Source organism: Artemia sp. Qi Xiang Cuo, chromosome 21 (assembly GCF_049724085.1).
Source record: "Artemia sp. Qi Xiang Cuo chromosome 21, ASM4972408v1, whole genome shotgun sequence".
NCBI lineage: Eukaryota > Metazoa > Arthropoda > Branchiopoda > Anostraca > Artemiidae > Artemia > Artemia sp. Qi Xiang Cuo.
In genome coordinates, this window is record NC_142814.1 from 12,336,068 (window position 1) to 12,356,682 (window position 20,615).

Genomic DNA, 20,615 nt, shown 5'->3' on the forward strand with positions numbered 1-20,615 from the left:
TCAACTTAAAAGTTAAATTAAATTAAGAATTTAATTAATTTATGATTAAAGTTAAATCCAATCAGTTAAATTAAAGTATCATGTTTCTGTCAGTGTTGCCATGCTGAAGTGTGAAGACAAATCAACAAAATTAATTAGTTAAATTTGACAACGCTTTATGTCGGTAAAAACTCGATCATTATCAATCAGTGGATTCCTAAAGTTTATATATATTTTTTATATATATATATACATATATATATATATATATATATATTATATATATATATATATATATATATATATATATATATATATATATATATATATATATATATATATATATATATATATATATATATATATATATATATATATATATATATATATATATATATATATATATATATATATATATATATATATATATATATATATATATATATATATATATATATATATATATATATATATATATATATATATATATATATATATATATATATATATATATATATATATATATATATATATATATATATATATATATATATACATGAACGGATGCCTCAGGCTGCCAAAAATTTCATAGGTGCTTGTGGACGGCATTTTCATTAAAATTTGATTACTCGTTTTTTGGGATTTTTAAAGATACTTATGATTGTGTAAACTAAGACAGGCCTCAACCAGGAGCAATTGTCAGAAATTTCTGAGTGTATAATTAGCGCAACACTGACACTATATCAAATAAGCAATTACACGAAATAAAATTAGAGATGTCAAATCCTGAGCCCCCTGCATATCTGAATATCTGTTATCCAAAATTCCGCCGAAAACCGACGAAATAGGTTTAAATTAGATTCTTAGTGCCTTTTTTAAAATTTTTGTAGTCTTGAATTTTCTCCAATATCTTTTTTTTCTCCAGTCCATGGTCTGCGTTTGATTACATATATAGCTAAAATCTTGTAAATCAAGACAATACTTTTCATGTCTTACCCCCTCCTTATATCCAGTACAGGTTAAAAAATAAATACACCAAGTATATTTCCACTCATAAAAACCTAGTAAGTAAAATTAAAAAATTATCAAATGGCGTTAAACTGAATTTATCCCTTGCATAATCTGGGATTGAACCTGAGCTCGAAATTTTCTAGGCGCGAATTCTTTATCCACTGCGCTATAGCAATGTGTATGATTCGGATATTCATAACATGTATGAAATTAATCTAACTTGTCACTGAGATAAAATGACGTTATGTCCTAGAGAAATAACTATCACTAGAAATATTATGTCGCTCTTTACTATCACATTTAAATAACCAAATTCGGCATAATTAAGCCTAGAATTAGGGCTTTTGAGAAGAAAACTCGCTAAGAAAAGAATTTGTGCTTTATAATATGCAGACAAATTGGAATTAACATATTTTGAAGGCTCCTCCTCAATACTTTATCCCCCCTCCTATTGTGCAAATATATTGGGAGGTAAAATATATGTTAGATAATAATATATTGGGAAACGACCTGCATTTTGTTTGCGCCAACTTTTGGTTTTCCGGTCATCCACCATCCATAAAATATACTAGGACCGAGTTAGAGCTTGTGAATGATACAGACTCTGGTTCAATCACAGAGAAACTGGCAGCTTACCTGTAGAAAATATTGTTTCTCAAAAAAGCCCACCTCATTGGGAAACGACCTGCATTTTGTTCGCACGAACTTTTGTTTTCCGGTCATTCACCATCCATAACATACACTAGGACCGAGTTAGAGCATGTGAATGATACAGACTCTGGTTGAATCACAGAGAAACTGGCAGCTTACCTGTACAAAATATTGTGGCTAAAAAAAGCCCACCTCATTGGGAAACGACCTGCATTTTGTTTGCACGAACTTTCGTTTTCCGGTGATCCGTCATCGATAAAATACACTTGGACCGAGTTAGAACATGTGAATGATACAGACTCTGGTTGAATCACAGATAAACTGGAAGCTTACCTGTAGAAAGTATTGTGGCTCAAAAAAGCCCACCTCATTGGGAGACGACCCGCATTTTGTTTGCACGAACTTTTCGTTTTCCGGTCATCCACCATCCATAAAATACACTAGGACCAAGCTAGAACATGTGAATGATACAGACTCTGGTTGAATCACAGAGAAACTGGCAGCTTACCCGTAGAAAATATTTTGGCTAAAAAAAAGTCCACCTCACTGGGAAACGATCTTCATTTTGTTTGCACGAACTTTTGGTGTTCCGGTCATCCGTCATCCATAAAATACACTTGAACCGAGTTAGAACATGTGAATGATACAGACTCTGGTGAATCATAGATAAACTGGAAGCTTACCTGTAGAAAGTATTGTGGCTCAAAAAAGCCCACCTCATTGGGAGACGACCCGCATTTTGTTTGCACGAACTTTTCGTTTTCCGGTCATCCACCATCCATAAAATACACTAGGACCGAGTTAGAACATGGGAATTATACAGACTCGGGTTGAATAACAGAGAAACTGGCAGCTTACCTGTAGACAATATTGTGCCTCAAAAAAGCCCACCTCATTGGGAGACGACCCGCCATTTATTTGCACGACCTTTTGGTTTTCCGGTCATCCGTCATCCATAAAATACACTAGGACCGAGTTAGAACATGTGAATGACACAGACTCTGGTTGAATCACAGAGAAACTGACAGCTTACCTGTAGACAATGTTGTGGCTCTAAAAAGCCCACCTCATTGGGAGACATCCGCATTTTGTTTCAGAAGCTACATTCATATGATACATATTATGAATATTCAACTCAGACACCTTGTAACAGCACAGAAGATGAAGCCACGCCTCGAAAATTTCTAGTTGAGGATCAATCTCGTCTGATGCAAAGAAATACTAATAAAAAGAAATGTGTATGAATAATTTTTCTTTTGTTTTAGTTAGTAGATTTTTTATGTGGAAATATACTTGTAGTGTTTTTTTTTACCTGCAATAGATGGGGGGGGGTAAGAAATCAGAAATATTTTCTTGATTTACATGATTTTTGATGTATTTGTAATCAAACACGGATTGGACATGGACTAGAAGAAAAAGAAGATATTGGAGATATTTTAAGGCTGCAAAAATTTTAAAAATAAGTAATTGAGAATCTAGCTTAAATCTATTTTTGGTGGTTTTTAGTAAAATTCTGCATAATAGAGATACAAATATGCAGGAGGCTCGGGATTTAACTTCTCTGATTTTTATTTCTAGCTATTGCTCATTTGGTGTAATATCAACGTCGATCTAATTATACGCTCGGAAATTTGTGACAATTGTCCCTGGTTGTGGCATGTCTTAACTGATAAGTGGTTTGTTAATATGGCTTTTTGAAAGGTCGTTTTGATTTTGAGTTATTTTAGGTTTCTATTTTTTCTTATCTGAAGTCTAATATGGCCTTTACTTTTCTTTGAAAAACTTTTTTTTCGGATATTTTGTTTTTAATTAATTCATAAAATGATCTGGAACTGATTTAACTGACTAAAACTGAAACAATTTAGGTTGTTTGAAACATTTGAAAAAAAAACAGATTAATGTTTAATCAAAGAGAAATTAAGAGGTTACCAGTAGATAATATTGTGGCTTATAAAGCTGTTCCTTTTACTTCTTTATAAATTTCATAAAAAAAAGAACCAATCGTGTTTCTCATTCTTTTTACACGCTCCAAATTTAACATAAAAACAACATGTGTCACCAACTGACAAAAAGGTGGAGTTATTCATGTGATGAGAAAAAAGGGTTACATTTTGCTTCACAAAAGAACTTATTGGAATAAAAGCATACATTTTAACATGGAAGTATGTAATAATACTTTCTCTTTGTCTCTTTTCTTGGATTAACCTGGTAATATATAAAACCTTTGTCAGCCAGGCACTTACAGTTTTCCTTGGGAGGAGGGGAAGGAGTGCATTAATAAAATTATTCAAGGGTGGCTAAAAATAAAAAGCCAAATTTTACTTGATAATTCAAATAAGAGATGCTTAAATTCATTTTCTTATCATATTTTCTTCTCACTAGCCCCCAATTCTAGGTTTATACCGAAGTCGATTATTTCAAATGTGAAAGTAAAGAGAGACGTAACAGTGTAGTTATTTCTCTAGGATATGACGTCATTTTCTCTCAGAGACAAGTTACTTCCATATCATACATATTATGAATATTCAATTTAAATACCTTGTGACAGCGCAGTGGATAAAGCCGCACCTGGAATCTTCCGGGTTAAGGTTCGATCCCGGTTGTTGCAAGGAAGTTGTAACAGTATATCCACTAGCATAATTTTTATAATTTTAGTATAATTTTTTCTTCTTTTAGCCACTTTGTTTTGTATATTGAAATATACTTATTGTGTTAATTTTTTTGATATACTTAATGTGTTATATATTTAGTGTGTTAAGTATATAAATTTATAGTAAGTATATAAATATTAAGTATATAAATATACTCAATGTGTTAATTTTCTGAAACAGACAAACAAAATAAGTACAAATAACCTTTGCACTAAATTCTAATAATTAACCAACCACCAATATCTTTAAAAATCACGAAAAAACGATAAATCAATTTTAATAAAAGTGACATTCATAAGCAGCTATGAAGTTCTTGCAATAGCAGGGATCAATTAAGAAAAAAAAAACGTCGGTAAAAAAAAGGCAAAAATTAGGCTAAAAGCATTAGCATAGGCTTTAGCATAGCTAAAAGCATAAAAGCAGAAGAAGAAAAAAATGTTGGTAAAAAAAAGGCGAAAAATAGGCTAAAAGCATTAGTATAGGCTTTAGTATAGCTAAAAGCATAAAAGCAAAAGAAAAAAAAAGTTGGTAAAAAAAGACAAAAAATAGGCTAAAAGCATTTGGTACGAAACAGTTTAAGAAGGTGAAGCTTTCCTTTTAAGTTGTAGTTAACTTTGGGAATCCAGTGATTGTCAATGTTTAAGTTTTTACCACAGTATATAAATATTTGACAGTATGATCTTTCCCTATCTCACCCATTATAAAAAACTGAACCGAGGTGCGAGTGCTTCAGAGGACGTAAAAACATAAGCGACATTAGATCTTTTCACGGGTAGATAAGTCAGATTTCTCTTGAACGCGAAACTTGGCTTCAACGTTGGAACACTAAATTTCAAAGAAACTAATTTTAAATTAATTTATTCCAGTACATATATGAAAATCGGTAATTAATAGTGCAATTTTATTATTGGATGTTTTTAGGAATTACAAGTAGGTTTCGAAGTCTCGAGTTGGCTTCAAAGGCATTTTGAGAAAGTTTCTGCCAAAATATGTGTGACCACTGATGGCAGATCAAATGAGAGGAGCTGTTTGTACGCGCCAATGAAAAAGTATGTGGGAGGAGCTGTTTGTTCGCACCGAGAATGAAGAGCCAGAAATCATCTGCGGTGAACTTACTGCTAATTGTCTTTATACAGTGGTTTTCACAAACAAAGGCTCTGTCAAATTTTACTAATTAGTTCCTTGATCAATTTTCACGCTTCAACATGGCAACACTGACGGAATCATGATTCTGCTTAACTCCCCCATAATACTGCTCCCCCATGATACTGCTTAACTCCTCAACTCCCCCAAAAATTAGAAAAGCTTGGTGAAAGACTAATAAAACTAAAATGTAAATAAACATTTTTTTCTAGAAAACAAATACTATAAAATACTATTATGGGCACACTGATTTTCAGCACACCTCCAGCAACTTAAAAGGTTGCTGGAAATACTGTATCGGATATGGTTTACTGCACTTTCTTCAATATACCGCAAAAGAAGCAACACCTATTTTCTTTATCTGATGATAAAAAAAAAAGTTGATACTTGTATTGCTGAACAAATGTGCCAATGAAATGCCTCTTTAGCTAGAAAATACCCTTTGAAGAGGTGTCTTCCTTCTCAAATCTATTCCAAATTTTACAAAGAAACTAACTAGACAACGAAAGAGGGTTCGAATTTTTTTTATTGAACAAAATGGATATCTCAAAATTTTGATTGGATTTGTTTGGGGGAATGATGGGCGTGTAGTTCTTGAAACTGTTCATTTTTATTTGTTTGCAAATTTATGCTTAGCATGTGACCAGCGGCCTTTAAGAATAAATATTTGTTAGGTGCTTCAGATGTAATACCCTCTTTAATAGGACTGTCGTTTTGAATAAGTTAATTACTATACATTTACGTTCGTTTTAGGCTGTGTGTTTTAGGCTCGAGTGACGAAATTTAGGCACTTATGAAACGTCAAGAAATTTATTTTTATTTTTCTTAAAAATTTTTAAAAAAAGGTAAAGGAATTACATTTTGGACTCACTGATTTATAGAACAACTCCTGCAACTTAAAAAGTCTAACACATTTTTTTTCACTACACCACAGCAAACAAATTAAATCAGTTTTTTATATTTTATTGTCTTTATACCATATATCAGTATACCATAAAATCGGTATATATATCAGCATGGAAAATATCGGAGGGGAGGAGGGGCGTGTGCACTTGTGTTGGTCTCAAGTGGCTTGGCGCTGCAATGAGTTGTTATTAGTAGTAGAAGTACTGATGTAATCCCTTCACCCTTGTGTTAAATTACCAAGGAAAATGAAAATGAAATCTTCAAGAATATAATTCCTTGATAACCAAGAAAAAGAAAATGAAGTCCTCAGGAAAATAGTTCTTTATGAAGAAATCTCTATATGCAGTAACGCAGTTTTTGGTAAGCAAGTGTGTTCAGTTTAAGAACAAGACACGTGAGTGAAAAATTAGCAAACAATAAGGTATAAAGATCAAACATTGCAAGGTTTTATCTGCAATTTTTATACAATTCAAGTGGTTTTGGTGCCCTAAAGAGACCCTATATAGACCGTAGGTTCTATATATAGACCCTGATCCCGAAATAGATCCTAGGTTCTATATATAGACCCTGATCCTGAAATAGACCCTAGGTTCGTGGCCCCCAGCCCAAAATTACTTCATGGGTTTTATTGAAATTTTTATCTTTCTTTTAGCTTGTATACAATACGTAAAAAAATCCACTCATAAAATATCTGAGAGAAAGAGAAATACTATAAATTGTATTATCAGGACGAATCTTTGCCTTTCATAGTATAGGGACGGAGAGAGGCTGGGAAATGAAGAGATAGTTCCTGATGACCCCCCTCCCCTCCCCCCAAAGAGACAGTGGGTACTTAGAAAATTCATTTAAGTTCAAGTCGCAGTTCTGCAGCGTTACTAGTTCACGTTACTAGCATGTTACTTGAACTTTACTATTTTATAGCTAGCATTCAACACGTACAAAACAATCCACTCACGCAGTCACCGGACGTGGAAAAACAGCTAAGGGCAAAGAAGGATTCTCTGGCTCAAAAAGTCAATCAAAGAGTGAGTAATGCTTTTTCAAACGATTTTATTTAATTCTATATGTTAAGAGAATGAAATCTACTGAAAGCCAAAAACTCATTACAGGTACGACATTTACCTCATGCTAGTAACTGATGTTATTGTTAGCTTGAGTGAGAGGCAGGCGTGGGCTCGACAATACATTTTATAAATGAGATTTGATAGTATAAAATATGAATCTGAATTCCCAGGATTAAATGTGAATTATTAATAAAATACTAATAAAAGTAAAGTGTAAATAATTACTTACCTGCAAATACTCTAAAATAGTAGAAATGGATTTTCTTTTTCTTCCAACTTGAACCTTTGCAAACGTTTTTCATTTAAACACTAGTAACATGGACCAGTTAGGGTATATTTATGACTACCCAAGGAAGATTTTCTAAGTCATAATCGCCTCACGCTTGGAATTTTAGTCTTAGGAAATTTCTTCTTTTTTTTTTATTTAGCAGGAAACATTTTATTTTCTTTTACTTGTTTTACTTAATATTTTTTTTTATTTTTTTGTGCAGTTGGTTGAAAACCTTTACTTAAAAAATGTTTCTTTGTAATTGTACATAAGATTTTGACTATGATATTCACATGTTTCATCCTGTTTATGTGTCGGTGAAATATTCAGGTTTTTTTTTCTTTTTTTCTCCTTTTTTGCTTTCCTTTTTCCTTTTCCTTTTTTCATTTTTAACCTTTTATTTTTTAATAAAGTAGTCATTGCTGATAAACGAGTTTTTACTATATAGTTATCAAGATTCTTGTTAGTTAGAAATGTAATTTCCATTTTATATAATATGAAAATTCAAGTATATGAATATTCAAATATTCCTTTTGTGGAATATTTTAGCCATTCAAGTATAGCTAAAATAGCCCTTGCTGATAAACAGGTCAATGCATACAAACACAATTGTTTGTATACATTGAGGGGGGGGTCACCCCCGGTGATTACCCTCCCCGGAAAATACACCCCCCCCCCCAAGTAAAATACCCCCCCCCCCAAAAAAAAATACCGCTCCCCCTGCAGAAAATACCCCCCACTGGAAAATACCCCCTTTGAAAAATAAGCATTTCAAATTTGAGAAATTTATTTTAGTTATATATTTTTATTTCTGTAAGAGAAAGAAGTTTTGGTGCTTACGTATTATGGGCCATTCACTCAAGTTTACACTATGTGCAAATTGAAAACAAATCGGTGTCTTTGTTAGTTTTTTTTCAGCTTAGCGCGAGACAAGACAAAGACAAGTGACAGAATATCTGGGAAATATATAATTTGGGCTATATATTTGCACATAAGGGGGGGGGGTGGTAAAGTATTTGAACACACCAGTTTTTTATAGCACACCTAATAATAGTACTTGGAAAAGTACTTGGAAGTACTTGGAATACTTGGAAAAACGGTCATTGAAAAAAAGGGAAAAAAAAAAAAACTTAACACTTGGAAAAACACTTAAATGAACCATTACAATTACATTATATTGGGATTTTTTTTTCTTTTTTTTTTAATTAACAAAATTTCCGGATGCTTCGCTATTCTTCTGTTATTTTTAAGTGGCCAAACCGAGAAAGAATTGCTTTCTGACATTGTCCAAATGCTTTACCACCTCCCCCTCCCTTATGTATTTGGAGTATTTGGAATCCCTCAAGTATTTGGACAGTTTGAAGTCAGAAAATAATTATTTTTAGGTATGTAGCCACTAAACAATTACAGAAGAATAGCGAGGTATCTGGAAATTTTGTTAACTAAAAATAAAGAAAAAAAATTAAAAAATCCCAGTATAAAGTAAATGTAATGTTTCATCTAAGTTGTTTTTCCATGTGTTAAGGCGTTTTTCTTTAATCACCGTTTTTCCAGGTGTTAAGTACTATTATTAGGTTAATGTAGTCTTTTATGATGATCGCCGATCAAAGTTTGTTATTTGTGCCTTCCATTTGTTACTTTACTATGTTCATGGCCGTATATTTGGCTTCAAAATACACTTCTCTATCTATTTATCTAATATGCATAATACTTGTACCAAACACATTTTTTATGCAGACCCGCTATACTTCACCCCCCCCCCCAAATATGCAAATCTATAGCCCTAATTTATTTCTAAAGTAACGAAGAAACTAACGAAATAACTGGTGAGTTTTCAAGTTTTACACAGCGTAAACTTGAGTGAGTGGCACATAATGCACAAGTAACAAAATTCCTTCCCCCTACGGAAAAAAACACAAATAAAATTCTCTCAAATTTGGAAAGCCTTATTTTAACGGGGGGGGGTTTACCGGGGGATATTTTCCTTGGTGGGGGGTAATCACCGAGGGGTAACTCCGGCCACCGAATAAGTTGTCTCGGTGGGGGGATGATAGTCTATAAAACTATTTTATTGGGTAATTTCAATAAAAGGCACTCACAATCCAAAATAAAGAAATTTGTTCGAGGGGGCGGGCCCCAAGTTTGGTTCGGGCGAAACAATTTCTATGTTGTTGTTTATTTCCAGATATAACTATCGATCACAACTTGACAATCAATGAGTAATAAAAAAATTAACATTATTTTTTTTTATTGTTTAGTGTATTTCGAGAAATTTTTTTTTATTGAAATGTGTTTCTTTATATTTGTACTTAAAACTGTGATTATGATATTCACAAGTGTTCGAAAGGGCAAGAATCAAAGTTTTAGTTTTTTTTTACATCTAGTTTCTTTTCTTGGTTTTGCTCCGCTATTTTGGTTCTTGGATGCCGAAGACGGTTTTTCTACGCAGGAGAAATTTTCGAGTTTTCTTGTTTAAAATCCGTGTTTTTTTAGTGTTTTCTTCCTTTTTTATTCTCACTTTCACTGGTTTTAGAACTATTTATTTGCTATTTTTCCTTCTTTCTTTGTCAAGGCTGTTTAGTTAAGCTTTAGATCTTAAAATCGTACTTAAAACTGTGATAATGATATTCCCAAGTGCACAAAAGGGCTAGAACCCAATTTCTGTTTTTTTTTTACTTCTAGCTTCTTTTCTTGGTTTTGCTCCGCTATTTTGGTTCTTACATGCCGAAGACGGCTTTTTTGCGCAGGAGAAATTTTCGAGTTTTTGTGTTTAAAATCCGTGTTTTTTTTAGTGTTTTCTTCCTTTTTTATTCTCACTTTCACTGGTTTTAGAACCATTTATGCGAGTTTTCGTGTTTAAACGCCGTTTTTTGTGTGTTTTCTTCTTTTTTTCTTCTCGCTTTCACTAGTTTTAGTGAATTTTTCCTTTTTTCTTTGTCAAGGCTGTTCAGTTAAGCTTTAGATCTTCTACTCTACTAATAGTTCTAGTGGAATTATTTAGAAATGATTTACCATGTAAAATTTGATTTGTTATCGCACAAGAGGCTTCTTACACAGGGTTGCCATCCGGTGACAAAAAAGTCGACTAGATTTTAGTGGTTTTTGGGTTGATCTAGTGATTTTCTTCAATAATCTAATGATTTATATGCAAATTTAGTGATTTTTTAGTATTAGCAGTAAGGGTGATAAATCACTAGCAGTAAAGGGTAATAATCTTTCTTCAATAATCAATATTCTGACATACTCAGAACGAAGCTGCAACTGTGTCATCGTTTAATACTCATTGCTGGTTGGTTAACATTCATTATTGTAGTTTTTTTTTTTTTTCTTTCAATATCAAGAAAACACCAGGGGGGTCTTATGCTGGTCAGACTGGATATTACCCCCCCCCTTCTTAGAGTGCAACAATTGACAAATTCTTGTATCTAATCAGAAAAACAAAATGCATTTTTCTTTTTTTCAAATCTTTTTTCCACTTTCAAAACATCTTTTTGTCCCATCCCCAGAAAAACCTCTTTCTTTAGGGTCTTGTGTTTGGATACTTTATTAGACTAATAGTTTAAAAGGATACTGTTCTATTAGATATAGCAGGGGAATTTACTCTCACATGTCTAATTGAAAAGCAGGCTGAAATGGATAGTTTAAAATGCCTTATTTAAAGTAGGGATGTAGACCTTTCAATCTTATTCTTTACATGGCTGAAGAGATAAATAAATGGTCTTAAATGTTTATCTTCTTTTCTTTTCGGATTAAAATTCAAAGATAGATTAGTGTAAAGCAAAATTATAATTAAAATTATTAAGATTAAATTATATTAGATTAACATTATAAGATATGTTAAATTTTATTAAAATATTAAATGTTTTATTTATTGGATATTAAATATTTTATAAAAACATCAAAATTAAAATTATTAGAAATAGAGCAGAACATGAGGTTGCTAGCTTTGCAACAGGTTTCTTCGCAATTCTCACTTTTAGGGTGAGTGGGCAGATTTAAACCTGGAACTTTCGTCACCCCTGGGTTCAGGCTCGGGAACTTTGAGATTTACGAGTATATAGACAATGTTCATTGTGGTTTTTCGCTGATTTTATGTTGATATTAGATACTGTGTGACCTTAGATTGCAAATGTTCCTGTTTGCGAACAAATTGAAGTAAGAACTACTACTACTAACAACTCACTGCAACACCAAGCTCTCTGTGGCCAACATAGCTAAAAACTCCTCCAGCCCAATCTATTTAAAGCCTCCCTCTTTACACCCTCTCAAGAAGTTCAAATTTTCAATAAATTCTTCCTTAAGACCTCCTCTTACGCCAACGAATGCCAGTTCTGAGCTCATTTGGCTTCGGTTCATGGTTGGTTCTGTGGTTAAGTTGATCAGGAAATTCAGAGTGGCTATGTCAGATTTGATTTTCCGGCTCATAGGTTTGTCCTCCTCCTCCAGCCCAATCTATTTAATGCCTCCCTCTTTACACCCTCTCAAGAAGTTCCAGTTTTCAATAAATTCTTCCTTACGACCACCTCTTACACCAACGAATGCCAGTTCTGAGCTCATTTGGCTTCGGTTCATGGTTGGTTCTGTGGTTAAGTTGATCAGGAAATTCAGAGTGGCTATGTCAGATTTGATTTTCTGGCTCTAGGTTTGTCCTCCTCCTCCAGCCCAATCTATTTAAAGCCTCCCTCTTTACACCCTCTCAAGAAGTTCCAATTTTCAATAAATTCTTCCTTACGACCACCTCTTACGCCAACGAATGCCAGTTCTGAGCTCATTTTGCTTCGGTTCATGGTTGGTTCTGCTGTTAAGTTGATCAGGAAATTCAGAGTGGCTATGTCAGACTCGATTTTCTGGCTCTAGGTTTGTTCTCCTCCTCCAGCCCAATCTATTTGAAGCCTCCCTCTTTACACCCTCTCAAGAAGTTCCAATTTTCAATAAATTTTTCCTTACAACATCCTTTTACGCCAAAGAATGCCAGTTCTGAGCTCATTTGGCTTCGGTTTATGGTTGGTTCTACGGTTAAGTTGATCAGGAAATTCAGAGTGGCTATGTCAGTTTCGATTTTCTGACTCTAGGTTTGTATTTTAGGGAAAAAGCGACATGGGGGAGGAGGTAAATTTTAGAGCTGGGTTGTCCAGGCATGATACTAAATACGTAATTTCTTGTATTTTATGCCATTTGGGGAAAGAAGAAGAAACAGATATTTGGAAGCGTTAGAATGAAGAGTGGTCCTTGCAGTTGTCTGATGTGGTTAAATATGGTGAAAAATTTGTCGCATTTTCTGGGATCATGTGAAGGGTTTAGGGGTTTTGAGTAACTACATTTTTGAAGTTGATGAAGGGAAGAGTTTTGGATGAAAAAGCTGTTCGGGGATAGGTTTTACAAATTTAAGGAGCGTGGGGTGGTTTGTTCCTGAGGGTGTTATCAACCAGGAGGGATTTCGACGATGGTTATGTTCAATTTTTTTTTTTTTTTTTTTTTTTTTTTTTTTTTTTGTTGTGGCCATGGCCCTGCAGGGCAATGCGTGCCAAATATAGATGCTTTAAGGGTGCACGTCAAAATTAGTTTTAGTCAAAGTCTCACTGCGTAAAAATTGTTCATCATTGTAAACTGCAGATTCTTTGATGTATTTTCTTCATTTGATTTCAATTAAAGCCTTATTAATGCTGCCAAATAAGGGGAAATATCAAAATTTTCGAATAATCATAGGCACCTCCCAAAACTAAGAAACTTCTTTCGATTTGTCGAATTTTCTTTTCCCTATGTTGTTTGGTTATATTTAGAATTTCCTTTTTTTTGCAAAATATGTTTTTGTTTTCTGTTTTACCACTCACATGCATAGTTGAGAAATAGTACTATATACCTACTCCTGATAGACTCATGATACTCATGAAAGAATTACCTGTGTCAGGAAGGAATAATGTTAAAAAAAACTGTATTGAGAACTGGCATTGATCTCAGGCTCTCCTTTCTCTTAACTTTTTTGAGCGAGAAATTGTAGCATCATGCCTTTTGAATTATCGGAGCAGAAATGACTCGGTGCTTAAAAATGATAACTGGACTCATTGTCTTTTGATATCGGCCAGCCGTATGTGTGTCTGTTATATCTACACATATACGTGTTTCTGTGTAAGGTGGTATAGTTATTTAAAAAAGCTGGGGCTTCTCAGGGAAAAAACATCAAGTCAAATGTGTGCTATGTCAACAAAAATTGAACTTGACTTGAATTCTTGTCGTTTTAGTTAGTTGTAAGTGTCAGCGTTAATTCTAGCTAATTATCAATTTCTTTGGAAGGTGGTTGAGTTACTTAAAACACGTGCACTTCTGGCCGAAAAACACAAAGACACCGTAGTTGGTATTGGCAGTCTCCAAGGACGGGTCCTTGACGATGAACTAATACGCTGGAAGAGAGAACAACAACTAGCTGGAAATGGCGTCCCTTTTGTTAATTCTCTCGATATTATTCAAGAATGGTAAGTCTTATTAACTTTACTTTCAGATAGTAATTCTGAGGGCCGAGCTCAAAATCATACTGACTAAGCGTTCACTCATTCATATATATATATATATATATGGGCTATTTGAATAATCTGGCGGCCTTGCCCCTAGTCAGACGTGGGTCATGTCTTCTATTGTAACCTTCTAACCTTTAATTAAGTCAATGCAACTGCTTTGACTCTTGATGATTTTCTTGATGATATACAAGAGTGGTAAGTCTTGTTACCTTTCTTTTAACATTTTTGAGTTCTGAGCTTTTACTCATATTTACCATGCCTCCATATTAAAAAAAAATAAAAAAAATGTATACGTGCCTGGAGTTCAAATGAGAGAAAATGCTCAGGGGTGGGCTAGCCAACCCTGTATACATATCTAGAGTTCAAATGAGAGAAAAAGCTCAGGGGAGGGCTAACAACCCCTGTATGCATGCCTGGATTTCAAAGGAGAGAAAATGCTCAGGGGAGGGCTAGCAGCTCCTGTATACATTCCTGGAGTTCAAATGAGAGAAAATGCTCAGGGGAGGGCTAGCAACCCCTGTTTACATGCCTGGATTTCAAATGAGAGAAAATGCTCAGGAGAAGGCTTGTAACCCCTATATACAAGCCTAGAGTTCAAATGAGAAAAAATGCTCAGGGAGGGCTAGCAACCCCTGTAAACATGCCTGAAGTTCAACTAACAGAAAATGCTTAGTCCATGTCTCGGATGAAGTTGAATTTAAGTTCGAGACCCTTGCTGCTGAGCCTCCCATGTGGAGAAGGCTGAAGACGCTCTCCACGCTACCACGGTATGAAGGTTCAGTAAGTTAAGCAAGTTAAGCTTGTGGTAGGTACATGGTCATGCATACCTACCCGGAATAGGAAAATGAGATCTGACTGAGTTTTGAAAGAGAAAAATGCTCAAAACTGACAATTTTCTTGGTTTTACGAAGGCTAAAACTCTATCTTTATTGTGGCTTTTGAAGCGTAGTTGGTCGAGTGAAAACGGCTTTTCGTTCACTGAGTTTGACTTTTCTTGCAAAAAAGCCAATTCACATGCTCCTGATTTGCCTTTTGAGGCTGAAAAAAGCACCAATGGAGATTGAAGCTGCCAAATAACATAAAAATTAGAGGTGACCTAGCCTGAAATAGCCGTAGTGAAGACCTGGTTTTAGAAAAGTGCTGACATGAGAAAATGTTCGAGCTCTTGATCCATTTTGTATGATGCTGACTATTTTTAGAACTTTTAAGATACTGTCTCTTACATAAGAAAATTACTCAAAACTGACAGTTTTTACAAATTTTAAGATAAATTTCCTAGATGAGAAAGGTATTGTTTGGCGTTGACTATTTTTAGAATTAATTAAAAAAACTTTTTCCACAAAATAAGTTTTTCAAAGAGAAGGGAAGAATTCCCTTAAACCTAATAATAGCAAAAATGAAATTGAATTATCTGCCAAGCTTGAAACTAACACAAATCAGCACCGATAAATAAATGAAACCCAAATCAGACAGGAACTACAATAAATAACCGAGTCAAACTCAAAACGAGCAGAAATTAACATAAGTTCGGCGTAAAACCCCTATGCATTCCCAAGACCAGAACAAAATTTGCATTTTACTGAAAAAATATAAAAATTTTTACTTTTATAACTTTAATAAATCAAATTATATTAACATTTTGATTACTAAATATCAGTATATGTATATTAAACTGACAATGCACATTCATTTGTATTTTTTCAGTAAAGTGCTAATTTTGTTCTGGCCTTGGGGAGGCATAGGGGTTTGAAACATTTTTTAAACGTAGTTGAAAACATAATTTCAACTACGTTGAACAAAATGGCTATCTCAAAGTTTTGATTGGATGTGTTTCGTGAAATAGTGGGCGTGGAAGGGGTGTTAGCCACCTTCCAATCACTTTCGACTATGAAAAAAGGCACAAGCCACTCCAATTTCCAATTGAATGAGCACTTTCCCAAGTTTCTACGACAACTTCTTCGATACGAAATGCCCTGGTCTAAAGGAAAAAATTAATAAATAATACATTGTGCCAACATCGTTCTTATATGCCCCCCAGGGCATAAGTTAAAACCCTTGCCCTGAGGGTTTTGGGGAAGTGTCCTCCTCTTTACTTAGTCCCCGTTTCTTGTCTCGTTCTCGAGTGTCCCCGTTCTTTACTTAGGCAGCGCAATCGCGCTGCCTATGATTTAACAGCTTTCTATATAAACCTTATATGACCCCAGGGCATAAATTACAACCCTTGCAATGAGGGCTCTGAGGGGGTTATCATTCTAAAAGACCTAATTTTCAGAACGTTCAACTACGTTGAACAAAATGGATATCTCAAAATTTTGATTGTATGGGTTTTGGAAAATGGTGGGCGTGAGAGGGGCGTTAGTCGCCATCCAATCACTTTCAACTATTAAAAAAGGCACTAGCCCTTTCAATTTCCAATTGAATGAGCCCTTTTGAAGTTTCTACAACAACGCTTTCAATAAAAACTTTATATGCCCCCAAGGCATAACTTACAACTCTTACCCTGAGGGCTATGGTGGGAGGGGGTTGTCATCCTAAAAGACATAATTTCCAGAACTTTCAACTACCTTTAACAAATAGAATATCTTAAATTTTTTATTGGATGTGTTTGGGAAAATGGTGGACGTGGGAGGGGCTTTAGTTAATATTCCATTACTTTCAACTATTAAAAAAAGGCACTAGCCCTTTCTATTTCCAATTGAATGAGCCCGTTTGAAGTTTCTACTAAAACATTTTCAATAAAAACTTTATATGCCCTCTGGGCATAACTTACAACCCTTGCACTTAGGGCTCTGAGGGGGTTATAATCCTAAAAGACAAAATTTCCACTACCCCTTTCAATTTCAAATTGAATGAGCCCTTTTGAAGTTTCTACGACAACGCTTTCAATAAAAACTTTATATGCCCCCAGGGCATAACTTACAATCCTTGCCCTGAGGGCTGGGGGGAGGGTTTCTCATCCTTAAAGACCTAATTTCCAAAACTTTCGACTACGTTGAATAAAATGGCTATCTAAAAATTTTGATTGGATGTGTTTGTGGGAATGATGGGTTTGGGGGGGGGGTAGTTGCCCTCCAATCACGTTTGACTATTAAAAAGGGCACTAGCCCTTTGAATTTCCAATCGAATGAGGCTTTTTTGAAGTTTCTACGACAATGCCTTCTATAAAAACCTTATATGCCCCCAGGGCATAACTTAAAAACCTTGTCCTGAGGATTTTGGGGGAGTATCCTCCTCAAAAACATATTTTCCATCTGGAACAAAATGGCTATCTCAAAATTTTGATTGGATGTGTTTGGGGAAATAATGGTTGTGGGGGGGGGGGCTAGTTGCCCTTCAATCACTTTCGACTATTAAAGAGGGCACTAGCCCTTTTAATTTCCAATTGAATGAGCTTGTTTTGAAGTTTCTACGACAACGCCTTCTATAAAAAAAAACTTATATGTCCCCAGGGCATAACTTAAACCCTTGCCCTGAGGGTTGTGGGAGTGCCCTTCTCAAAAACATATTTTCTATCTGGAAATCAACTACGCTGAATGAAATGGCTATCTCTAAATTTGGATCGGATGTGTTTGGGGGAATGATGGGCGGGGGTGGGGGGCTAGTTGCCCTCAAATCACTTTCGACTATTAGAAACGGCACTAGAACTTTTAATTTCCAATTGAATGAGCCCCTTTTGAAGTTTCTACGACGACCCCTTCCATATGAAGTGCCCTGCTCTAAAGGAAAAAAAAATAATAAATGATACATTGTGCCAACATCGTTCTAATATGCCCCCGGGGCATAACTTAAAACTCTTGCCCCGAGGGTTGTGGGGGAGTGTCCTCCTCAAAAACATATTTTTTATCTGGAAATCAACTACGCTGAAAAGAATGGCTATCTCAAAGTGTTGATTGGATGTGTTTGGGGGAATGATGGGCGTTGGGGGGTAGTTACCCTCCAATCACTTTCGACTATTAATAAGGGCACTAGCCACTCCAATTTCCAATCGAATGAGCCCTTTTTGAAGTTTATACGACAACTCCTTCGATACGAAGTGCCCGGGTATGGAGAAAAAAAAAAAAAAAACACATTGTGCCCTCATCGTTCTTTACTTAGGCAGCGATATCGCGCTGCCTATAACTTTGAAGATCATATTTCTTAAATAAGAAAAGAACTCGAAACCAACTGTTTTTACAAGTTTGAAGATAATATTTCATAGATGAGAAAGGTGCTCACCCTTCTGAAGAAAATGATCAAGTTCTTGATCCACATTGCATGGTGCCCATTATTTTTGGAAATTTGAAGGATCTCTTAAATAAGAAAAATAATCAAAACCAAATGAAGAAGATTATATATCCTAGGTGAGAAAGGTGCTTGCACCTCAGAAGAAAGTGCTCAACTTCTTGATCCATGCTGCGTGGTGCCGACAATTTTTAAAACTTTGAAGGTAATATCTCCTCAATAAGAAAAGTACTCAAAACCAACTGTTTTGACAAGTTTGAAGATAATATATCATAGGTGAGAAAGAAACCTCAGAGGAAACTGCTCAAATTCTTGATCCATGTTGCATAGTGCCAACTATTTTCAGAACTTTGAAGATAATATCTCCTCAATAAAAGAAGTACTCAAAACCAACTGTTTTTACAAGTTTGAAGATAATATCTCCGAGATAAGAAAGGTGCTCGTACCTCAGAAGAAACTACTCAAATTCTTAATCCATGTTGCATTGTGCCGACTATTTTCAGAACTTTGAAGATAAAATTTCTTCAATAATAAAAGTACCCAAAACCAACTGTTTTTACAAGTTTGAAGATAATATCTCCGAGATAAGAAAGGTGCTCGTATCTCAGAAGAAACTGCTCAAATTCTTAATCCATGTTGCATTGCGCCGAGTATTTCAGAACTTTGAAGATAAAATTTCTTCAATAAAACAAGTACCCAAAACCAACTGTTTTTAAAAGTTTTAAGATAATATCGCCGAGATGAGAAAGGTGCTCGTATCTCAGAATAAACTACTCAAATTCTTAATCTATGATTCATTGAGACGACTATTTTCAGAACTTTGAAGATAAAACTTCTTCCATAATAAAAGTACCCAAAACCGACTGATTTTACAAGTTTGAAGATAATATCTTCGAGATAAGAAAGGTGCTCGTACCTCAGAAGAAACTGCTCAAATTCTTAATCCATGATGCATTGTGCCGACTATTTTCAGAACTTTGAAGATAAAACTTCCTCAATAATAAAAGTACCCAAAACCAACTGTTTTTACAAGTTTGAAGATAATATCTCCGAGATAAGAAAGGTGCTCGTACCTCAGAAGAAACTGCTCAAATTCTTAATCCATGTTGCATTGTGCCGACTATTTTCAGAACTTTGAAGATAAAATTTCTTCAATAATAAAAGTACACAAAACCAACTGTTTTTACAAGTTTTAAGATAATATCTTCTAGATAAGAAAGGTGCTCGCACGTCAAAATAAACTGCTCAAATTCTTAATCCATGGTGCATTGTGCCGACTATTTTCAGAACTTTGAAGATAAAATTTCTTCAATAATAAAAGTACTCAAAACCGACTGTTTTTACAAGTTTGAAGATAATATCTCCGAGATGAGAAAGGTGCTTGCACCTCAGAAGAAACTGCTCAAATTCTTAATCCATGTTGCATTGCGCCGACTATTTCAGAATTTTGAAGATAAAATTTCCTCAATAATAAAAGTACTCAAAACCAATTTTTACAAGTTTGAAGATTATATCTCCGAGATGAGAAAGGTGCTCGCACCTCAGAAGAAACTGCTCAAATTCTTGACCCATGTTGCATAGTGCCGACTATTTTCAGAACTTTGAAGATAATATCTCCGAGTTGAGAAAGGTGCTCGTACCTCAAAAGAAACTGCTCAAATTCTTAATCCATGTCGCATTGTGCTGACTATTTTCAGAACTTTGAAGATAAAATTTCTTCAATAATAAAAGTACCCAAAACCGACTGTTTTTACAAGTTTGAAGATAATATCTCCGAGATGAGAAAGGTGCTTGCACCTCAGAAGAAACTGCTCAAATTCTTGACCCATGTTGCATAATGCCGACTATTTTCAGAACTTTGAGGAATATGTCTCCTCTCAATAAGAAAAGTACTCAAAACCAACTGTTTTTACAAGTTTGAAGATAATATCTCCTAGATGAGAAAGGTGCTCACCCTTCTAAAGAAAATGCTCAAATCCTTGATCCATTTTGCATGGTGCCGAGTATTTTTAGAATTTGAAGATAATATCTCTTAAATAAGAAAAGTAATTAAAACCAAATGTTTAACACTATATCCCCTAGATGAGAAAGGTGCTCGCACCTCAGAAGAAACTGCTCAAATTCTCAATTCTTATTACACAAAACCGACAATTTCCACAACTTTGAAGAAACTCATTTAGGTTTGAGAGGTAAATGTTGAGTTCTTGAT

General features: G+C 34.6%; 1 protein-coding gene across 2 annotated transcripts in view; it reads left to right on the forward strand.

Moving 5' to 3' along the window:
• Stat92E (Signal transducer and transcription activator Stat92E) overlaps positions 1 to 20,615 on the forward strand; it is a 176,938-nt gene that overhangs the window by 75,337 nt on the left and 80,986 nt on the right. For both annotated transcript variants that reach the window (XM_089106763.1, XM_089106762.1), the window contains exons 6-7: positions 7,263 to 7,366; positions 13,965 to 14,143. In XM_089106763.1, the coding sequence (XP_088962889.1) occupies positions 7,263 to 7,366; positions 13,965 to 14,143 (283 nt within the window). The remainder of the gene's footprint in view (positions 1 to 7,262; positions 7,367 to 13,964; positions 14,144 to 20,615) is intronic.